This window comes from Scyliorhinus torazame, chromosome 1 (assembly GCF_047496885.1).
Source record: "Scyliorhinus torazame isolate Kashiwa2021f chromosome 1, sScyTor2.1, whole genome shotgun sequence".
Classification (NCBI taxonomy): Eukaryota; Metazoa; Chordata; class Chondrichthyes; order Carcharhiniformes; family Scyliorhinidae; genus Scyliorhinus; species Scyliorhinus torazame.
The window spans coordinates 264,590,931-264,608,126 of record NC_092707.1 but is presented as its reverse complement, the minus strand read 5'-3'; the positions used below and the strand labels follow the sequence as shown (position 1 = coordinate 264,608,126).

Genomic DNA, 17,196 nt, shown 5'->3' with positions numbered 1-17,196 from the left:
GCCGTTCTAAGTGGGGAGGAGTTTTAGGTATCCGGGGATTCAGGTGTCAAGGGACTGGGGTCAGCTTCATAAACTAAATTTGGGCAGGGTGATTGAGCAAATGAAAGGGGACTTCCACAGGTGGGACATGCTCCCACGGTCATTGGTGGGGTACAGACTGTGAAAATGACAGTCCTCCTGAGATGGCAGCTCTGCCATTCTCGCCGGCTCGGCACTCCACAAGCTCAGTGGTAGTGCAGCCCTGAGAGTGTGGGGGCAATGAGGCAGCATATGAGACTGGAGGGGGCGATGGTATGGTCACCGATCTGTGACAATCACCGGTTCGCTCCGGGGGGGGCTGGATGGGGGCATAAGGAGCTGGCAGTGGGCAGAGATTGAGAGATTTGGGGATCTCTTCATTGAGGGTTTCCCGAGCCTGGAGGAGCTGGAGGTGTTTGAGTTACCGGGTGGAAACGGATTTTGGTACCTGCAGATACGGGACTTTGTCCAGAGGCAGGTTCCAAGCTTCCCTCCAAGGGGATGTGATGTCAAAAACAGGGGCTGGGAGGGGAGGGTCTCAGAAATATATAATGAATTCATGGAGTGGGAAGGGGTCCCAATCAGGGAGGTGAAGAGGAAGTGGGAGCACGAGCTGGAAGTCAGGCTATGGGAGAAGGCCCTGAAAAGAATCAATGCAACCTCGTTGTGTGCCAGTTCAAGGTGGTCCACAGGGCTCATATGACTGTGTGTCATGTGAGAGTACCTTTAAGAAATGGGTCTTTAAGAAATGGGTGTTTATCAGTGATGTCAGAGTGTGGGTGGAGCTGCGCTGTCTGCCTACTTTACTTTTGTTTTTGAGCAGGCTGCTCCAGAGTGAGTTTTTAGTTCCGTTTTCAGAGAGAAAAGCTGCAGTGAAAGCCAGCAGGTGTGCATGGATCTCTCTACAAGCTAAAAGTGTGTTCATTTGGGTGATTTCAAACGGATAACTGCTCTCATTAGAGAATTTAAACCTGATCTCTGTGCTAAAAGGGTCTTTTGTCTTCTGGATGTTGTTTGGGAATTTATCAAGGGTTATTCTATAGAGTGCTGTATTCTTCGGGGATTTATTGGTGTTGATAGTTGTTAAGATGTTTACTGTGGGTTTATAAAGTGTTAACTGGTTTCAGAAATAAACATTGTTTTAATTTTAAAATACTGTATCACTGTTGAATAACACCTGAAAGGCAGGCCCATGTGCTCCCCATAACCACAATGAACTCAAAGTTAAAGGTAAGGTGAACTCCATGATACACTTTGGGGTTCTCTAAACCCTGGACCTTAACATGTGGCCCGGATGAGTAGGTTTTTTGAGGAGGTGGAGGACAGGTATGGGAGATGCGGGGGAAGTCCGGCGAATCACGCACATATGTTTTGGGCGTGCCCAAAGCCGAGGGGATTGTGGCAGGGATTCGCAGATGTCACGTCAGAGGTCCTGGAAGGGAGGGTGACTCAAGTCCAGAGGTGGCAATATTTGGAGTGTCGGAAGATCCGAGACCCGGGGGTGGGTGAAGGCCGACGTTTTGGCCTTTGCCTCCCTGGTGGCCCGGAGACGGATTTTGGTGGGATGGAGGGGCTCGGAGCCTCCAAAGCAGGGGGTGTGGGTCAGTGACATGGCAGAGTTTCTCAGGCCAGAGAAGATTAAGTTCGCCTTAAGGGATTCAATACAGGGGTTCACTCAGAGGTGGCAGCCGTTCATCGACTTCTTTAAGGAAAACTGACCATCAGCAGAAGGGTGTGGAAGGGGAGGCATGGAAATGGAAAATAAGGACAGGGAATCTAATATATGGATAGCTAGGAGTTTGGGGGGTGGGGTTGTGCTTGTTACTGTGGGTTTTTTGCGTGCGTCAGACTGTTCTGTTATTTAGAATGTATGTTAAAATTATAAATGCCTCAATGAAATGTTTCCTAAAAAAAAAACCCAGTTTCTGACTGTAAGGGATCTACATTTGTCTTCACCAGTTTTGTTCTCTTCACATAACTATAGAAATTTTTAGTCAGTTTAATGTTCCCCGCAAGCATACGCTCATACTCTTATTTTCCCCATCTTAATCAATTCCTTGGTCCTCCTTTGCTGAATTCTAAACTGCTCTTAGTCCTCGGGTCTGTTTTTTTCCTTGGCCAAGAGGAGAATAAATTCTTGATATGCATACAGATTCTTGATCAACAAAGGTTTGAAAGGTTATCAGGGGTAGGCAGGAATGTGAACGTGAGGTTATCAGGCCAGCCATGACTTTATTAAATGGCAGAGCAGACTTGAGGGGCCGAGTGGCCGACAACTGCTCCTCCTCAACCCCCACCTGCCCATCCCACCGTGCTGTGAGTACACCAAAAGAGCTTAGAAATGATAACACTTGGCTGTTTCACCTTAAAAGACATGAACATAACCTTGTTCAGTCGAGGGGGCAGGGAATAAGTGTTTTAAAATCAAGGTGCGCTCACTGGAAAATTGTTTTTGTTTATCAATGAGAGGAGCATTTTCTTCATTTCAGATACGAACCATCCACGCCAAGTATATCTGGATCATACATGGCAGAAGAGACTGCCACGCTCCAATCAATTGCAGAGTGCCCTCAATTAGTGGGATATTATTTCTATTTTTCACAATATTTATCCTTGCCTGTGAGTGAAACAGCCTGATTTTAATACAACTGGTGATCATCTGGAACAGGTTCAAGACTATCCAACTCATTTGGTTTCCAATTCTTATAACCATGGAGCGATGCAAGCTTTACAATCTCTCCAGAATGACTGAATTTTAAACCAAATTCTAGAGATTATATCAAAATGCCACAGCATCACAATATGAACAGGCAGTCACATAGTCCACACACCACATGATACACACAAGCTCCCTCTAATTTTGGAGGCAACTAGAGCATTAAAGCCAAGAGGCAGCGTCAGCACTTTTGCTTGAATCAAATGATCGTGGGTTCAAATTTCACTCCAGAACACAAAGATCAACACTGACACTCCAGCAGAGTACTGGGGGAGTCCTGCACTGTCAAAAGGTGCATTCCTTTTTTCAGAAGAGACGTTGAACTTCGGCCTCCCCTGCTCTCAGGTAGATACAAACTATTCCATGACAGAGCTTCCGGTTGCGGCTATGCCTAGGTAGGTCGCACGGTCAGCAGCTCCCGCCGGGAACGGACTTTGGGCTCTTCAGAGGGGCCCCAATGGCGATTGTTCGACGGCTTCCAGTGTGGGAAGGTGACAGCAAGGTCCCCCCAACATTATATGGATTGGACCAGGAGTGGAGCGGTTAAAAAAATGATCCTGGTGCAGCGAAAAGTGCGAGAGAGGAAAAGCAAGATGGCGGCGGGTGGAGATCAAGCAGCATGGGCGTAGTGGTCGCAGGAGCAGCAGGTGTTTCTTAAACACTGCTTTGAGGAGCCGAGGACAGAAATGCTGGCGCCAATGAAGGCGGCGATTGAGAAGCTTATGGGGACCCAGAAGGCCCAAGGGGCAGCGATCCGGGAGGTGCGGCAAAAAGCCTCGGAGAACGAGGACAAGATCTTGGGCCTGGCGGTGAAGGCGCACGAGGCGCTGCACAAGAGGTGTGCGGAAAAATTCGAGGACCTGGAGAATAGGTCGAGGAAGAATCTTCGGATTCTGGGTCTCCCTGAAGGAGTGGAGGGGTCCGATGCCAGGGCATATATGAGCACGATGCTCAATTCACTGATGGGCACGGGAGCTTTCCCGAGGCCCCTGGAGCTGGATGGGGCTCATTGGGTCCTGGCAAGGAGACCCAAAGCCAACGAGCCGCCAAGTGCTGTAGTGGTGAGGTTCCACCGCTTTATGGACAAAGAGTGTGTCCTGAGATGGGCCAAAAAAGAGCGGAGCGGCAGGTGGGAGAAGACGGAGGTCCGAATTTACCAGGACTGGAGTGCGGAGGTAGCTAAGAAGAGGGCTGGTTTCAACCGGGCTAAGGCGGTGCTACATCGGACGGGGGTGAAGTTCGGGATGCTGCAGCCAGCGCAAATGTTTACTGTGTTTGGGGAATGTTCTTTTTGTTTGAGTGCTGGGTGGGAATGGGTGAATGGATTTGATGTGGGAGAGTATGGGCGTCGCTGTTGGAGGGGCAGGGCCCCATGGAGGAAGAGGGGGGTGGAGGCCCGGGGATGGGGAGTTGGGGCAAGGCCGTAAAAAGGAGCTGCGCCAGGGGGGGGGGGGGGCTCAGGAAAGCACGGGCTTTTTCCCACGTTAGGGAAGGATGGGGGGAGGGGAGCGCACACTGACTGCCAAGGGGTGGGGGGATTCTCACACTGGGGGGTCGATGGAAGGGCGGGAGAGGCCGGGGTCAGCTGACTTACGGGAGTGTCATGGGGGGGGGGGGGGGGGGAGCGCAAAATGGCTAGATGAGGATCTAGTGGGGGTTTGGGGGGGAAAGAGGGGGGGTAACTGGGTTGCTGCTGCATTGGCCCAAGGGGAGCTGGAAGTAGGCGAGGTAGTCGGGGCGGGGGTCCGCCGATGGTCCCGGGGCGGGAGGCACGGGCACGTGGCTGGCCTAGAATAGGAGATGGCTAGTCGGTGGCCCCCCCGATCCGGCTGATAACTTGGAATGTGAGGGGCCTGAACAGGCCGGTCAAGAGGGCCTGGGTGTTCGCGCACTTAAAGGGACTGAAGGCAGATGTGGTTATGCTCCAGGAGACACATCTGAAGGTGGCCGATCAGGTTAGGCTGAGAAAGGGATGGGTAAGGCAGGTCTTTCATTCAGGGCTGGATGCGAAGAACAGAGGAGTTGCAATACTGGTGGGGAAGCGGGTGTCGTTCGAGGCACTGAATATTGTAGTGGATAATGGAGGTCAATATGTGATGGTGAGTGGTAGGTTGCAGGGGGTGCGGGTGGTACTGGTGAAAGTATATGCCCCGAATTGAGATGATGTCGGATTTATGAAACGCATGTTGGGTCGGATTCCGGATCTGGAGGTAAGAAGCTTGATAATGGGGGTGGGGGGGGCCTTCAACACGTTGCTGGACCCAGCACTGGACCGTTCTAGGTCCAGGACGGGTAAGAGGCCGGCTGCGGCCAAGGTGCTCAGGGGGTTTATGGACCAGATGGGGAGAGTGGATCCATGGAGGTTTGCCAGGCCGCTGGCCAGGGAATTTACCTTCTTTTCCCACATCCATAGAGCCTACTCCCGGATAGATTTTTTTCATTTTGAATAGGGCGCTAATCCAGAAAGTGGAGGGAACGGAATATTCGGCCATAGCCATCTCGGACCACGCCCCGCATTGGGTGGAGCTGGAGTTGGGGGAGGAGAGTGACCAGCGCCCGCTGTGGCGCCTGGATGTGGGACTGTTGGCGGATGAGGGCGTGTGTAGCCGGGTGCGGAGGTGCATTGAAAGATATTTGGAGGGCAATGACAACGGGGAGGTGCAGGTAGTCTGGGAGGCGTTGAAGGCGGTGGTCAGGGGAGAGCTAATCTCCATTAGGCCCACAGGGAGGGGAGGGAGAGGGTGGTGGGGGAGATTTTAAGGGTGGACAGGAGGTATGCAGAGGTCCCCGAGGAGGGGCTACTTAGGGAGCGACGGAACCTCCAGATGGAATTCGACCTGTTGGCCACAGGGAAAGCAGAGGCACAGTGGAGGAAAGCGCAGGGGGCGACGTGTGAGTATGGGGAGAAGGCGAGTCGGCTGCTGGCACACCAGCTTCGTAAGAGGGAGGCAGCGAGGGAGATAGGTGGAGTTAAGGATAGCGGGGGGAATACGGTGCGGAGTGCGGTGAGAATAAACAAGGTATTTAGCGACTTCTATGGAGATCTGTACAGGTCTGAGCCCCCAGCAGGGGAGGAGTGGATGCGACGATTCCTAGATCAGCTGAGGTTCCCGAGGGTGGAGGAGGGGGTGGTGGCTGGTTTGGGGGCGCCGATTGGGCTGGAGGAGCTGGTTAAAGGATTGGGGAGCATGCAGGCGGGGAAGGCCCGGGGGCCAGATGGGCTCCCGGTTGAATTCTACAGGAAATACGTGGACCTGCTGGGCCCATTACTAGTGAGGACTTTTAATAAGGCGAGGGGGGGGGGGGGGGGGGAAGGGAGAGAGACCATGACCCCGACAATGTCCAGGGCGCTGATTTCTTTGATCTTGAAGCGGGACAAGGATCCATTGCAATGTGGGTCGTATAGATCGATCTCGCTCCTCAATGTTGAGGCTAAGTTGCTGGCGAAGGTGCTGGCTATGAGAATTCAGGAATGTGTCCCGGGGGTGATTCATGAGGACCAGACGGGATTTGTGAAAGGTAGGCAGCTAAATACAAATGTGCGGAGGCTCCTCAATGTGATTATGATGCCCTCAGCGGAGGCAGTGGCAGCTCTGGACGCGGAGAAGGCCTTTGACCGGGTGGAGTGGGAGTATCTTTGGGAAGTGTTGCGGAGGTTTGGGTTCGGGGAGGGGTTCATCAGTTGGATCAGGCTGCTATATAGAGCCCTGGTGGCGAGTGTGGCTTCGAACCGGCGGAGGTCGGAGTACTTTCGGCTGTACCGGGGGACGAGACAGGGGTTCCCTTGTCCCCCTTGTTTGCACTGGCAATTGAGCCGCTGGCCATGGCACTGAGGGAGGGGAAATGGAGGGGAATGGTTCGGGGGGGGGGGAAAGAGAGAGAGAGAGAGAGAGAAAAAGAGGAGCACCGGGTGTCATTGTATGCCGACGACCTGTTGTTGTATGTTGCGGATCCAGTGGAGGGGATGGCAGAAGTCATGCGGATCTTTAGGGAGTTTGTGGACTTTTCGGGGTATAAACTCAACGTAGGGAAGAGTGAGCTCTTTGTGGTGCACTCAGGGGACCAGGGAAGGGGGATAGACGAGTTACTGCTGAAGAGGGCGGAAAGGAGCTTTCGGTACCTGGGAATCCAAGTAGCTCGGAGTTGCGGGGCCCAGCACAAGCTTAATTTGACGCGGTTCTTGGAGCAGATGGAGGAGGATTTTAAAAGATGGGATATGCTGCCTCTCTCACTGGCGGGTCGGGTGCAGTCGGTAAAAATGATGGTCCTTCCGAGGTTTCTCTTTGTGTTCCAGTGCCTCCCCATTTTGATCCCCAAGGCCTTTTTCAAACGAGTAAGTAGGAGCATTATGGGATTTGTCTGGGCAAATAAGACCCCGGGGGTGAAGAGGGTGTTTCTGGAGCATAGCAGGGACAGGGGGCTGGCACTGCCGAATCTGTGTGGCTATTATTGGGCAGCCAATGTGGCGATGATCCGGTAAGTGGACAATGGAGGGAGGGGGGCGGCGTGGAAAAGGTTAGAGATGGCGTCCTGAGTGGGCACGAGCCTGAGGGCACTGGTGACGGCACCTCTGCCACTCTCGCCGACAAGGTACACCACGAGTCCGGTGGTGGCGGCGACGCTGAAGATCTGGGGGCCGTGGAGGCGACACAGGGGCGAGGTGGGGGCCTCGGTTTGGTCCCCGATTCGGGAGAACCATCGGTTCGTCCCGGGAAGGATGGATGGGGGGTTTTGGAGCTGGCATCGGGCGGATATTAGAAGAATGGGGGGCCTGTTCATCGATGGAGCGTTTGCGAGCCTGGGGGCGCTGGAGACGACGTTTGGGCTACTCCTGGGAAATGCTTTCAGGTATATGCCAGTGAGGGCGTTTGTGAGGCGGCAGGTGAGGAAATTCCCGCTGCTCCCGGCATAGGGGATTCAGGACAGGGTGATTTCAGGTGTATGGGTTGGAGATGGCAAGGTTTCGGCAATCTACCAGGAGCTGAAAGAAGGGGAGGAGGCCTCGGTAGAGGAGTTATAGGGCAAATGGGAGGAGGAACTTGGGGAGGAGATAGATGAGGGTCTGTGGGCTGATGCCCTGAGCAGGGTTAATTCTTCCTCCTCTTGCGCCAGGCTCAGCCTAATACAGTTCAAGGATACTCACAGAGCGCATCTGACAGGGGCGAGGTTGAGTAGGTTCTTTGGAGTGGAGGACAGATGTGGGAGGTGCTCGGGAAGCCCGGCAAATCACGTCCATATGTTCTGGTCGTGCCCGGCACTGGATGGGTTTTGGAAGGGTTTTGCAATGACTATGTCCAAGGTGGTGAATGCCCGGGTCAAGCCGAGCTGGGGATTAGCATTATTTGGGGTATCGGACAAGCCGAGAGTGCAGGAGGCGAAAGAGGCCGGTATTCTGGTCTTTGCGTCCCTGGTAGCCCGGCGGAGGATTGTGCTACTATGGAAGGATGCGAAGCCCCCTAATGTGGAAGATTGGATCAATGACATGGCAGGGTTCATCAAGCTGGAGAGGATAAAGTTTGCCTTGCGAGTGTCTGTGCAGGGTTCCCGAGGCGGTGGCAACCGTTCCTGGACTATCTCGCGGAGTGTTGAGGAGGACGTCAGCAGCAGCAGCCCAGGGGCGGGTTGGGTCAAGGTGCTTTTCTCCCCCCTATTTGTGCTGTTTACTGTTATAAGGGGGGGTTACTGTACATGGGGAAACCCAATTTATAGTTTCTACTTGTTGTGTTCTTGTTGCTTTCTTTTTGTTGGGGGTTTGGGGGGGGGGGGGGGGGTGTTTGAAAATTTGTTGAAAAACTTAAAAGATATATTTTTTTTTAAAAAAGATTCCATGACAGTATTTCAAAGACTATCAGGGACGTTCCTCCTGGTAATTTGGCCAAGTACTACATAAATGAAAGTCACTTTTTCAAAAAAATAATAATAAAGTTTAAATTCTGTACTCTCCCTATATGTTTAAACATTTGTAACTGTCTCGTGGCATCAAGCTATGCCAGAATTGTCTGGAATACAGCACTTATGAAAGGTTACCCCTTGATTGGTATTGGTAGGAATTCCCATCAATTTAGAGAAATTCCAGGCATTTCTGCTCCAAGGGATGCAACTCGAGCATTGTAGCAGCAGAGGGACGAGGAATTATGGTGGAACCAAGAGTCGGGTTCCCTGTTTTACTCACTGCCACATTAAGTTGCAATGTTGGGGGTTATAGGGAAAGCAGAAGTACCTGCCCACCTCCGTCTATCAAGAAAGTCTCACCAGTTGTGCCATTCATTCAGCCAGTAGTACATTCACCAACAAGAAGCAGGGCTCCTGCATGTGGACCCCATTATGAAAGTTTCTAACTGCAATCAGGGAAAACGTGCCATGAGAAAATACATATGTAAGAGAAGCATCCAAATTGGAGTATCTACAATCACATTGCTCTGCCGTCCGCCTGGCGCAACAGCAAGAAGCATCTCGGAAACCCTTCCTGTCAAGTAGGAGACCATACAGTGCTGCGAATAAAGTGGGTGCCCACAGCTATATGTAAATATAATTAACCCCAGGATTTGTGCCAAAAGCTCTCGAAGGGAATATTACAGCAATTCTCAGAAAATGTTCTGAGGAGCCCATCACTGATCTAAACACTGGCATGAAAGAAAGCCAGTCACTAGAAACAGCACTTTATACACACTCCACATGCTTACTTCAGGTTGAACTGGTGATCTTAGTGTTGACAATTTACTCAGTGATTTGATTTATTTGTGTTTTTTTTCTCCCCTGTACTAAAAATAAACATCCTCAAGGTCTCCAACTGCTACTGTGACATAGCATTGACTTGAACATTTTCTTCAGAAAGTGACAGAGAACACAAGAATAAAATTAAGGGCACAAGTGGGGATAGGGTAGAAGTGAGAGCTTAAGTGGGTCGGTGCTGATTCGATGGGCCAAATGGCCTCCTTTTGCACTGTTTGTTCTATGTAAGTCAGTCAACATGTGAAGATAAAGAGAAAAAGAAAAATTAAGGAGACAAAGAAAGAGCATGAAATTGCATTTATTTGTACCTTCCACATCAAGTCATCCTGAGAATTACTTAGTCACTGAAAATAATTTTGACCTCACTGATGAGGGAAATGCAATAGGCAATATGCACAATAATCAAATAGATGGTTTTTGGTGGTGCGTTTGAGGGATAGTTGCAGAGCTGGATGAAAGCAAAACAGAGCTGGATGAAAGCAAAACACATCTATTTGAATTGTGCCATGGTGAATTTTTTACGCAAACCTAAACGGCTGCTACGTTTCATCTGAAGGAGCGCATCTGCTCTATTGTAATGCGGTCAGCCTGGATTTCTTGCTCCAATCTAGAGTAGGGCTTGAGCTCACAACCTTCTGAATCAGAAACAAGTAAGATACTGGTGAACCAATCTGACACTCAAAAAATAGGTTTAGGTCTATAAGCTTCAGTGGCTGGAACCCATTGTCTATTTTGGAACAAAGCAGCCATTTTCTAAGTCTAAATTATTTTACTTCTGTGCTCCATTCCTGTACTTCTAGAACCAAAATATTCAACATTTGGTTGTCTAAGAAAAGGATAAAACAAATTAATAAAAATTTACTTTGAACTGGACAATCTCTTTACCCTATTAGTAACTGTATCCCATATGCCCCCCCCCCCCCCAACCCCACCCCACAATTTGATTTGTTACAACAAAGGAGACGGTGCCACTCAGGGGCAATGCTTCCCCAGCCCCACCCTACTCAGTTTACCCATTTACACAAGGGAGCCTGAAGGTTTTTCAACAATTTTCACTGTTTAAAAAATCATTCTCAGTTGTGGTCTTTACTTGGAAGGACCAATCTTAGTTACCTTAAGACTGTGGCAGTAGACAGACTTCTTCCTGAATCAATCCTGATACAATTGAGTAGCTGGCTAGGTCACTTCAGAAAGCCAGTGAAAGTTTTTTTAAATTTAAAGTACCCAATTCATTTTTTTTCCCCATTTAAGGGGCATTTTAGCTTGGCCAATCCACCTACCCTGCACATCTTTGGGTTGTGGGGGTGAGACCCACGCAGACATGGGGAAAATGAGCAAACTCCACATGGAGAGTGACCCGGGGCCAGGATTGAACCTGGGTACTCGGCGCGATGAGGCAGCAGTGCTAACCAGTAGAAAACCAGTGAAAGCTAACCACATTGGTGTGGGAGTCACATTTGGATCAAACATGAAAAATAGGTTTTCTAGTCATTTTCACAAATTTTTCAGAAATTCTTGATGATCCTACTATAGAACCATAGAATTTACAGTGCAGGAAGCCATTCGGCCAGTCAAGTCTGCACCCGCTCTTGGAAAGAGCGCCCCACACAAGCCCATGCCGCCACCTTATCCCTGTAACCCAGCAACACCACCTAACCTTTTGGAGACTAAGGGCCAATTCAGCATGGCCAATCCACCCAACCTTAACTTCAAAGGGCTGTTTAGCACAGGGCTAAATCGTTGGCTTTGAAAGCAGACCAAGGCAGGCCAGCAGCATGGTTCAATTCCCGTAACAGCCTCCCCGAACAGGCACTGGAATGTGGCGACTAGGGGCTTTTCACAGTAACTTCATTTGAAGCCTACTTGTGACAATAAGCGATTTTCATTTCATTTCATTCAGTGGGAGTAAACCGGAGCACCCAGAGGAAACCTACGCAGACACGGGGAGAAAGTGCAGACTTTACAGAGTCACCGGAATTGAACCTAGGACCCTGGAGCTGTGAGGCAGCAGTGCTAACCACTGTGCCACCCATTAGATATAGTTTTATTTATAGTTTCTTTCATAAATAAATTGAACTCAATTTTAAATTGCCATGGTGGAGTTTAAACATGAAAAAAAGGAACATTTGGCCATTCAAGACTGCTCTGCCATTCAGCAAAGTTCTGGCAAAAGTTTCTACTTCCAAGTCCATTTACCCATCCCATCCCCTGATTCCACAAGCATCGAAAAATCTGTTATTTGTTTTGAAAGTATCCCTTGACTGAATATTCACACCATTTTGGGGTACAGAATTCCAAAAAGTACAAGTATATATTGAATAGATTCTGTAACTTGAGATAAGTTGTTTTCACCCAATATGAAAAGTGATCAGAGACAAAATTATTTTAAGTATGCAAACATCAAAAACAAGGCAACGATGTCTCAGCTTCGAAGAAGAATTACAGAAAAAAACTCCACCACTTAAGCCAAGATGTAAATGATAAAACAGCACGTTGCAGAGAGCAGTGTGAAACATGTCTGGACACATTCATTCAATAGCACAGTGCCATTTATTTTAAGAGATTATCAGGATCATCTGGTGCTACACGGAGCTTGGAATTGTCAGCTCATCAAGAGTCTATGCATGTCACTGGATTACAAGCACAGTACTGCTAAATTGGTAAAGTACAAAATAAGGCTTTGGTATAAATTATCACTTTTTTTAGCCATTACTGCTGTCAGACAATTATTTTCATCAAAAACCAGTGCTGCTTCCCAAGGGTCAACCACAGTTCATAATATTTAGTCTTAGAAAGTATTCTCCCCCCCAACCTCCCCTCACCCCCCAGCATTGTATGCATTCTGTAGTCCCCAGTGATAACGACACAATGGAAATGGACAGAACTGGTTAGTACCTGTACAGGCACTCAGATTGAAAATTCACATGTGCATAAAAAGGAGAGATGTCGGTCTAATTTACAGTTTGATCTCAGAGGGAGAAGGGACTTTTAATAGAACAACCTACTTGCATAGTAATTTCACTACTCAATCAACAGCTCCAATGTCTCAAAGTGCTTTGCTCAGCATTCATGTACCTTCCACATTAATTACTACTCGGTAAATGGCAAAGCAGTTATAGGAGAGATGATGACGCCTGTTACTTCAAATTAAGTAGTATTAATTAGAGCACCTATTTTAGAAATTTGCTGAACTGCTAAACAAAGCAATCAGCCAATAGCTGTACCTGATGTTATCTGCTGGTTCATCATCATCATCATCCCCATTCTTCCGCTTCATTCCTAGAGGCACCGGGCTTCCATCTGAATTATTGTTCTGAGCTGATGTCTAGAAAATTAAAAAGGAAAAGGTAAACATTTTTTTTTTAAAATTGCTTTGTAAACAACATGACTGGTTCAAAAAGAAATTGTAACTTAAGGTAAAACTTTGCCTGCAACCATGTTGGCGTTCAATGTGCTTCTCTTTGGAGCTATGACCTAATAAGTCACAGAAATCCACATCAAAATGAAATGCCAACAAGCTCAAAAGAAAAGCAACAAAACAGGCTGACAATCTCACAATCAAACAGTGCCAATAAATTATACAAATATCACTTCAGTCAGTAGGGCACAATGATGCCTTCTTAAAATAACGAGCATGCGCTTGATTCTATGCAAAGACCCAACATCAATTCTGCAACATCTTTCATACAAATTCTCTAACAATAGTCACCACATTAAGAATACCATATTGCACCAATTTTATATTTCCTTGTTACTGCGTATTTAATAAGTTACGCTTCTGATTTCATATCAGTGGAAGGCAACACATCTTGTTTCCACCCAACGTCAGCATTACATGTTTGCTGCTTAAGTATAGCAAATGGTTTGGGCCAAAGGGAATGCAAACTACTGCACCCAGGTCTGGGTTAAGAGTCGTGCAGAATCCTTGAAGTCAGGGCCAAATCGGTCAGAACATAATACTCTTTATTAGTGTCACAAGTAGGCTTACATTAACACTGCAAATGAAGTGACTTCCAGTGATGATGATGTGCTGAGCAGTCGCACGTCAGGTGGATCTCCTCCCGTGGACCCGGAAAATAGCCAGTTTTCAACAAAAACTCGCCAAAAACGCAACAACTCATTCCCCAACCTTGCAAAGACAGAGGAAGGAAGGAAGAGAGGGGGAATACAAGAAAAGATGCCCGGAAAAAGCCAAACTAGGGGCCAAACAGAGACCAGGAGTGGAAGGAGCCAGGAACACCAGCATTCAGACAAGCCAACCAGCGCACGAGGCAGCGGAGCGCAAGTTTCACCGGAGCAGGAAGGGCAGGGCAGCCAAGAACAAATCCCTCACACACCTGGGGGATGGGGAGAGAAAGAGAGAGCTGAAAGGCATCCTTCACAGAGGAATTAAGGGAGCACCAGCAGGAGGTAAAGGCAGAGATAAAAGCGGACATTCAGGCCGCAGTGAAGGATGCGGTGGCCGAGACTCTGGCCCAAATACAGCTCGCCAGAGCAGAGTGGAGAAGAGGCTGGAAGCCCAAGAGGCGATCATCAAGGACATGGAAAAGGCCGCAACCAACGAGCGATTGGATCATGGCGTTGGAGAAAGGGGTCGTGACGCAGGGTAGTTTGAGGGATGAAGTGGAGGATCAGAACCGCCCAAGGAGGCAAAACCTGCGGATTGTGGGCGTACCGGAGGGAATCGAAGGCAGAGATCCCACGGTCTATGCAGCTCAGATGCTGGGCAACCTGGTGAGAAAGGAAACTTTCCCCAACCCACCAGAAATGGACAGGGCACACCGATTGTTGCACCCAAAACCCAAAGCCGGAGAACAACTGAGGGCAGTGAATAACCAAAGTGCACCGGCACCAGGACTGAGAAAGAATCCTGCGCTGCGACAGGCATTCGAAGAACTGTAGCTGGGAAGGACATAGAATAACGATATAGCAGGACATTGGGGCTGACCTGGCCAGGAGACGGGCCTAATTTGCCAGGGCAAAAGCAGCTCTATACAAGAACCGCTTACGCTTTGGCATGCTGTACCCAGCAAAGCTCTGGGTCACATACCAAGGCAAGGAACATTTCTTTACAGCCCCTGTAGACAAGTTTGTCGTGGTGCGATTCGGGGGAGGGGGGGGCGAGAGAGAGGAAGCACCTCTCCCCTTCCCCCCAACCAAGGGAGTGGCAAGCGAGAGAAGTGCAGAGAAAGACAGGGCAGGAACTAGAGAGCAGGCGAGGGAGAAACGAGACAGTAACTCCTGAGTGGGGGGTCACCGCACTAACGGGAAAGCTAATGCCGGGAGCATGCAGCAGAGAAAGGCCTCGGCGCACCCTGACCCCCGGGAGGGGGGGGGGGGGGGGGGGGGGGGGGGGGGAGCAAAGGGAGAGGGGTAAGAGTGAGAGGGGAAAATGGCTACTAAGGGCCGCAACCAGCTCCCAATACGGTCTATGGGCGAAGGGAGTCTCTGGAGTACAGGGGCCTACCCATGTGGTAGACACAGTTGCCGGCCATGTTGGGCGCCCCCTGGACAAAGGGAAACCCGGAGCGCAGGGACCCGACCGCATGGGGAGAGCAGTAGTAGCAGCCATCTTGGACCCCCCCCAAAACAAAGGGAAAACCTGGACTGCTGGGGCACATCCATATGGTTAATCCCACAGGAGCGGAGGGACAAAACCCCCCCACCAGGATAGTCACCTGGAATGTCAGGGGACTCAACGGCCCAGGGAAAAGATCTAGTGTCTTCACCCACCTACGAAACATGAAACCCGACATAGTCTTCCTCCAAGAGAGACACCCGAGAGAGCAGGACCGACTGCGGGTAAGGGAGGTCTGGGTGGGACAGACCTACCATTCTTTTTACGGGACGACCATCAAGGGGGTGGCAAAACTGATCAAGAAAAGGACGATGTTTAAGGCGGCGAAGATGATCATGGCCCCATGGGGACCTACGTCATGGTCAGCGGGGCCCTAGACGGGGTACCGGTAGTACTCGTTAATGTGTACACTCCCAACTGGGACGACACAAAATTCATTTGTTTAAATGGCGGAAATCCACGACAAAGCGACGCACCGACCATAGTTTTTTTTTGGGGGGGGGGAAGAGAGAGAGAGAGAGAGAGAGAGAGAGAGAGAGAGAAAAGAGCGAGGACACGACTACTTTTAACCGTGTACAGGACCCATGGACAGACAGGTCAAACCCCAAAACAGGGAAAACCTCGAACACGGCGAAGGAACTCTGTCGTTTTTGGAGCAGATGGGGGCGGTGGACCCTTGGAGGTTTACCCACCCAGGGGAGGAGGAGTTCTCCTTCTTCTCCCCAGTGCACAACGTATACTCTAGGATCGACTCCTTTGTGGTGGGGAAATCGGTGCTTCCAGGGCTGGTCACAGTGGAATATTCTGCAATCGTAATCTCCGACCACACTCCACATTATACGGATCTGAGGTTGGAGATGGCAGGGCCCAATGCCCCACATGGTGATTGGACACTGTCCTACTGGCCGTCATGGCTTTCAGCGAGAGGCTATTACAGGCCATAGCTGAGTATACAAAAAACAACCAAAACGGGGAGGTCTCACCCACGTTCTGGGAGGTGCCAAAGGCCGTGATCAGAGGGGAAGTTATCGCCTTCGAAACGCGAAGAGACAGAGAGGAAAGGGCGGCCAGGCAGCAGTTGGTCGACTCATACTGGAAGTAGACTGTAAATACTCCAAGGGCCCGACCGTAGAGCTCCTGGCGGAGAGGAAAAAGCTACAAATGGACTCTTCACGAGGAAGGCAGTGCACCAACTCCACCAGGCACGTGGGACACGCTGCGAACACGGAGACGAACACGGAGACAAACCAGCCGCCTGCTGGCGCACCAGCTGAGAAAGCAGGCAGCCACTAGAGAGATCGCGCAAATGAGAGACAACAGAGGAACACTGGAAACAGACCCAGAAAAGGTCAACAAAACCTTTGAGGCCTTTTACCGGGGGCCGTACACCTCAGAACCCCACCAGGGGACTCGGGGACGAAACAGTTCCTCGACGGACTGGGCATGCCAGTTGTGGGGGAACAGAAAACGGGACTTGAAAGCACAGCTAGACCTGGGAGAGATCATGGAGAGTATTAGCTCCATGCTGGCAGGGGAAGGCATCAGATGGGTTCCCGGCAGACTTCTGCAAAAAATTTGCAACAGCACTGGCCCTGCACCTGCGGGAGATGTTCACAGACTCGCTGGCGAGGGGCATACTGCCACCTACACTAGCACAGGCCTCAATCTCACTAATACCTAAGAAAGACAATGACCCATGGAATGCAGTTCGTACAGACCCATCTCACTACTAAACATAGAGGCCATAATACGGGCCAAAAGCTAAAAGGCTGGAGAACTGCTGGTCGCAGAGGATCAAACGGGCTTTGTCAAGGGTAGACAGCTAACATCGAACATCAGGCGCCTGCTGAACGTGATCATGACCACCTCCGGGGAGAGAACACCCAAGGTGATTGTCTCCCTGGACGCAGAAAAGGCCTTCGACAGAGTCGGGTGGAAGTACCTCAGAGATACTCAAGCTGTTCAGGCGCGGAACAGGGTTCACCTCCTGGGTGAGGTTCCTGTTCAACGCTCCCATGGCGAGCGTACGGACAAACAATACCAGCTCCCAGCTGCACAGGGGCACCAGTGCCCGCTGCTGTTCGCCCAGCGATCGAACCACTAGCAATCGCTCTCAGAACAGCAAAATCTGGAATGGGATCCAAAGGGGAGC

General features: G+C 50.1%; 1 protein-coding gene across 1 annotated transcript in view; it reads right to left on the bottom strand.

The window, feature by feature from the left end:
* The window catches only part of xrn2 (5'-3' exoribonuclease 2), a 119,444-nt gene that overhangs the window by 52,294 nt on the left and 49,954 nt on the right, over positions 1-17,196 (bottom strand). Inside the window, exon 16 of the mRNA XM_072505734.1 lies at positions 12,691-12,791. Within this exon, the coding sequence (XP_072361835.1) occupies positions 12,691-12,791 (101 nt within the window). The remainder of the gene's footprint in view (positions 1-12,690; positions 12,792-17,196) is intronic.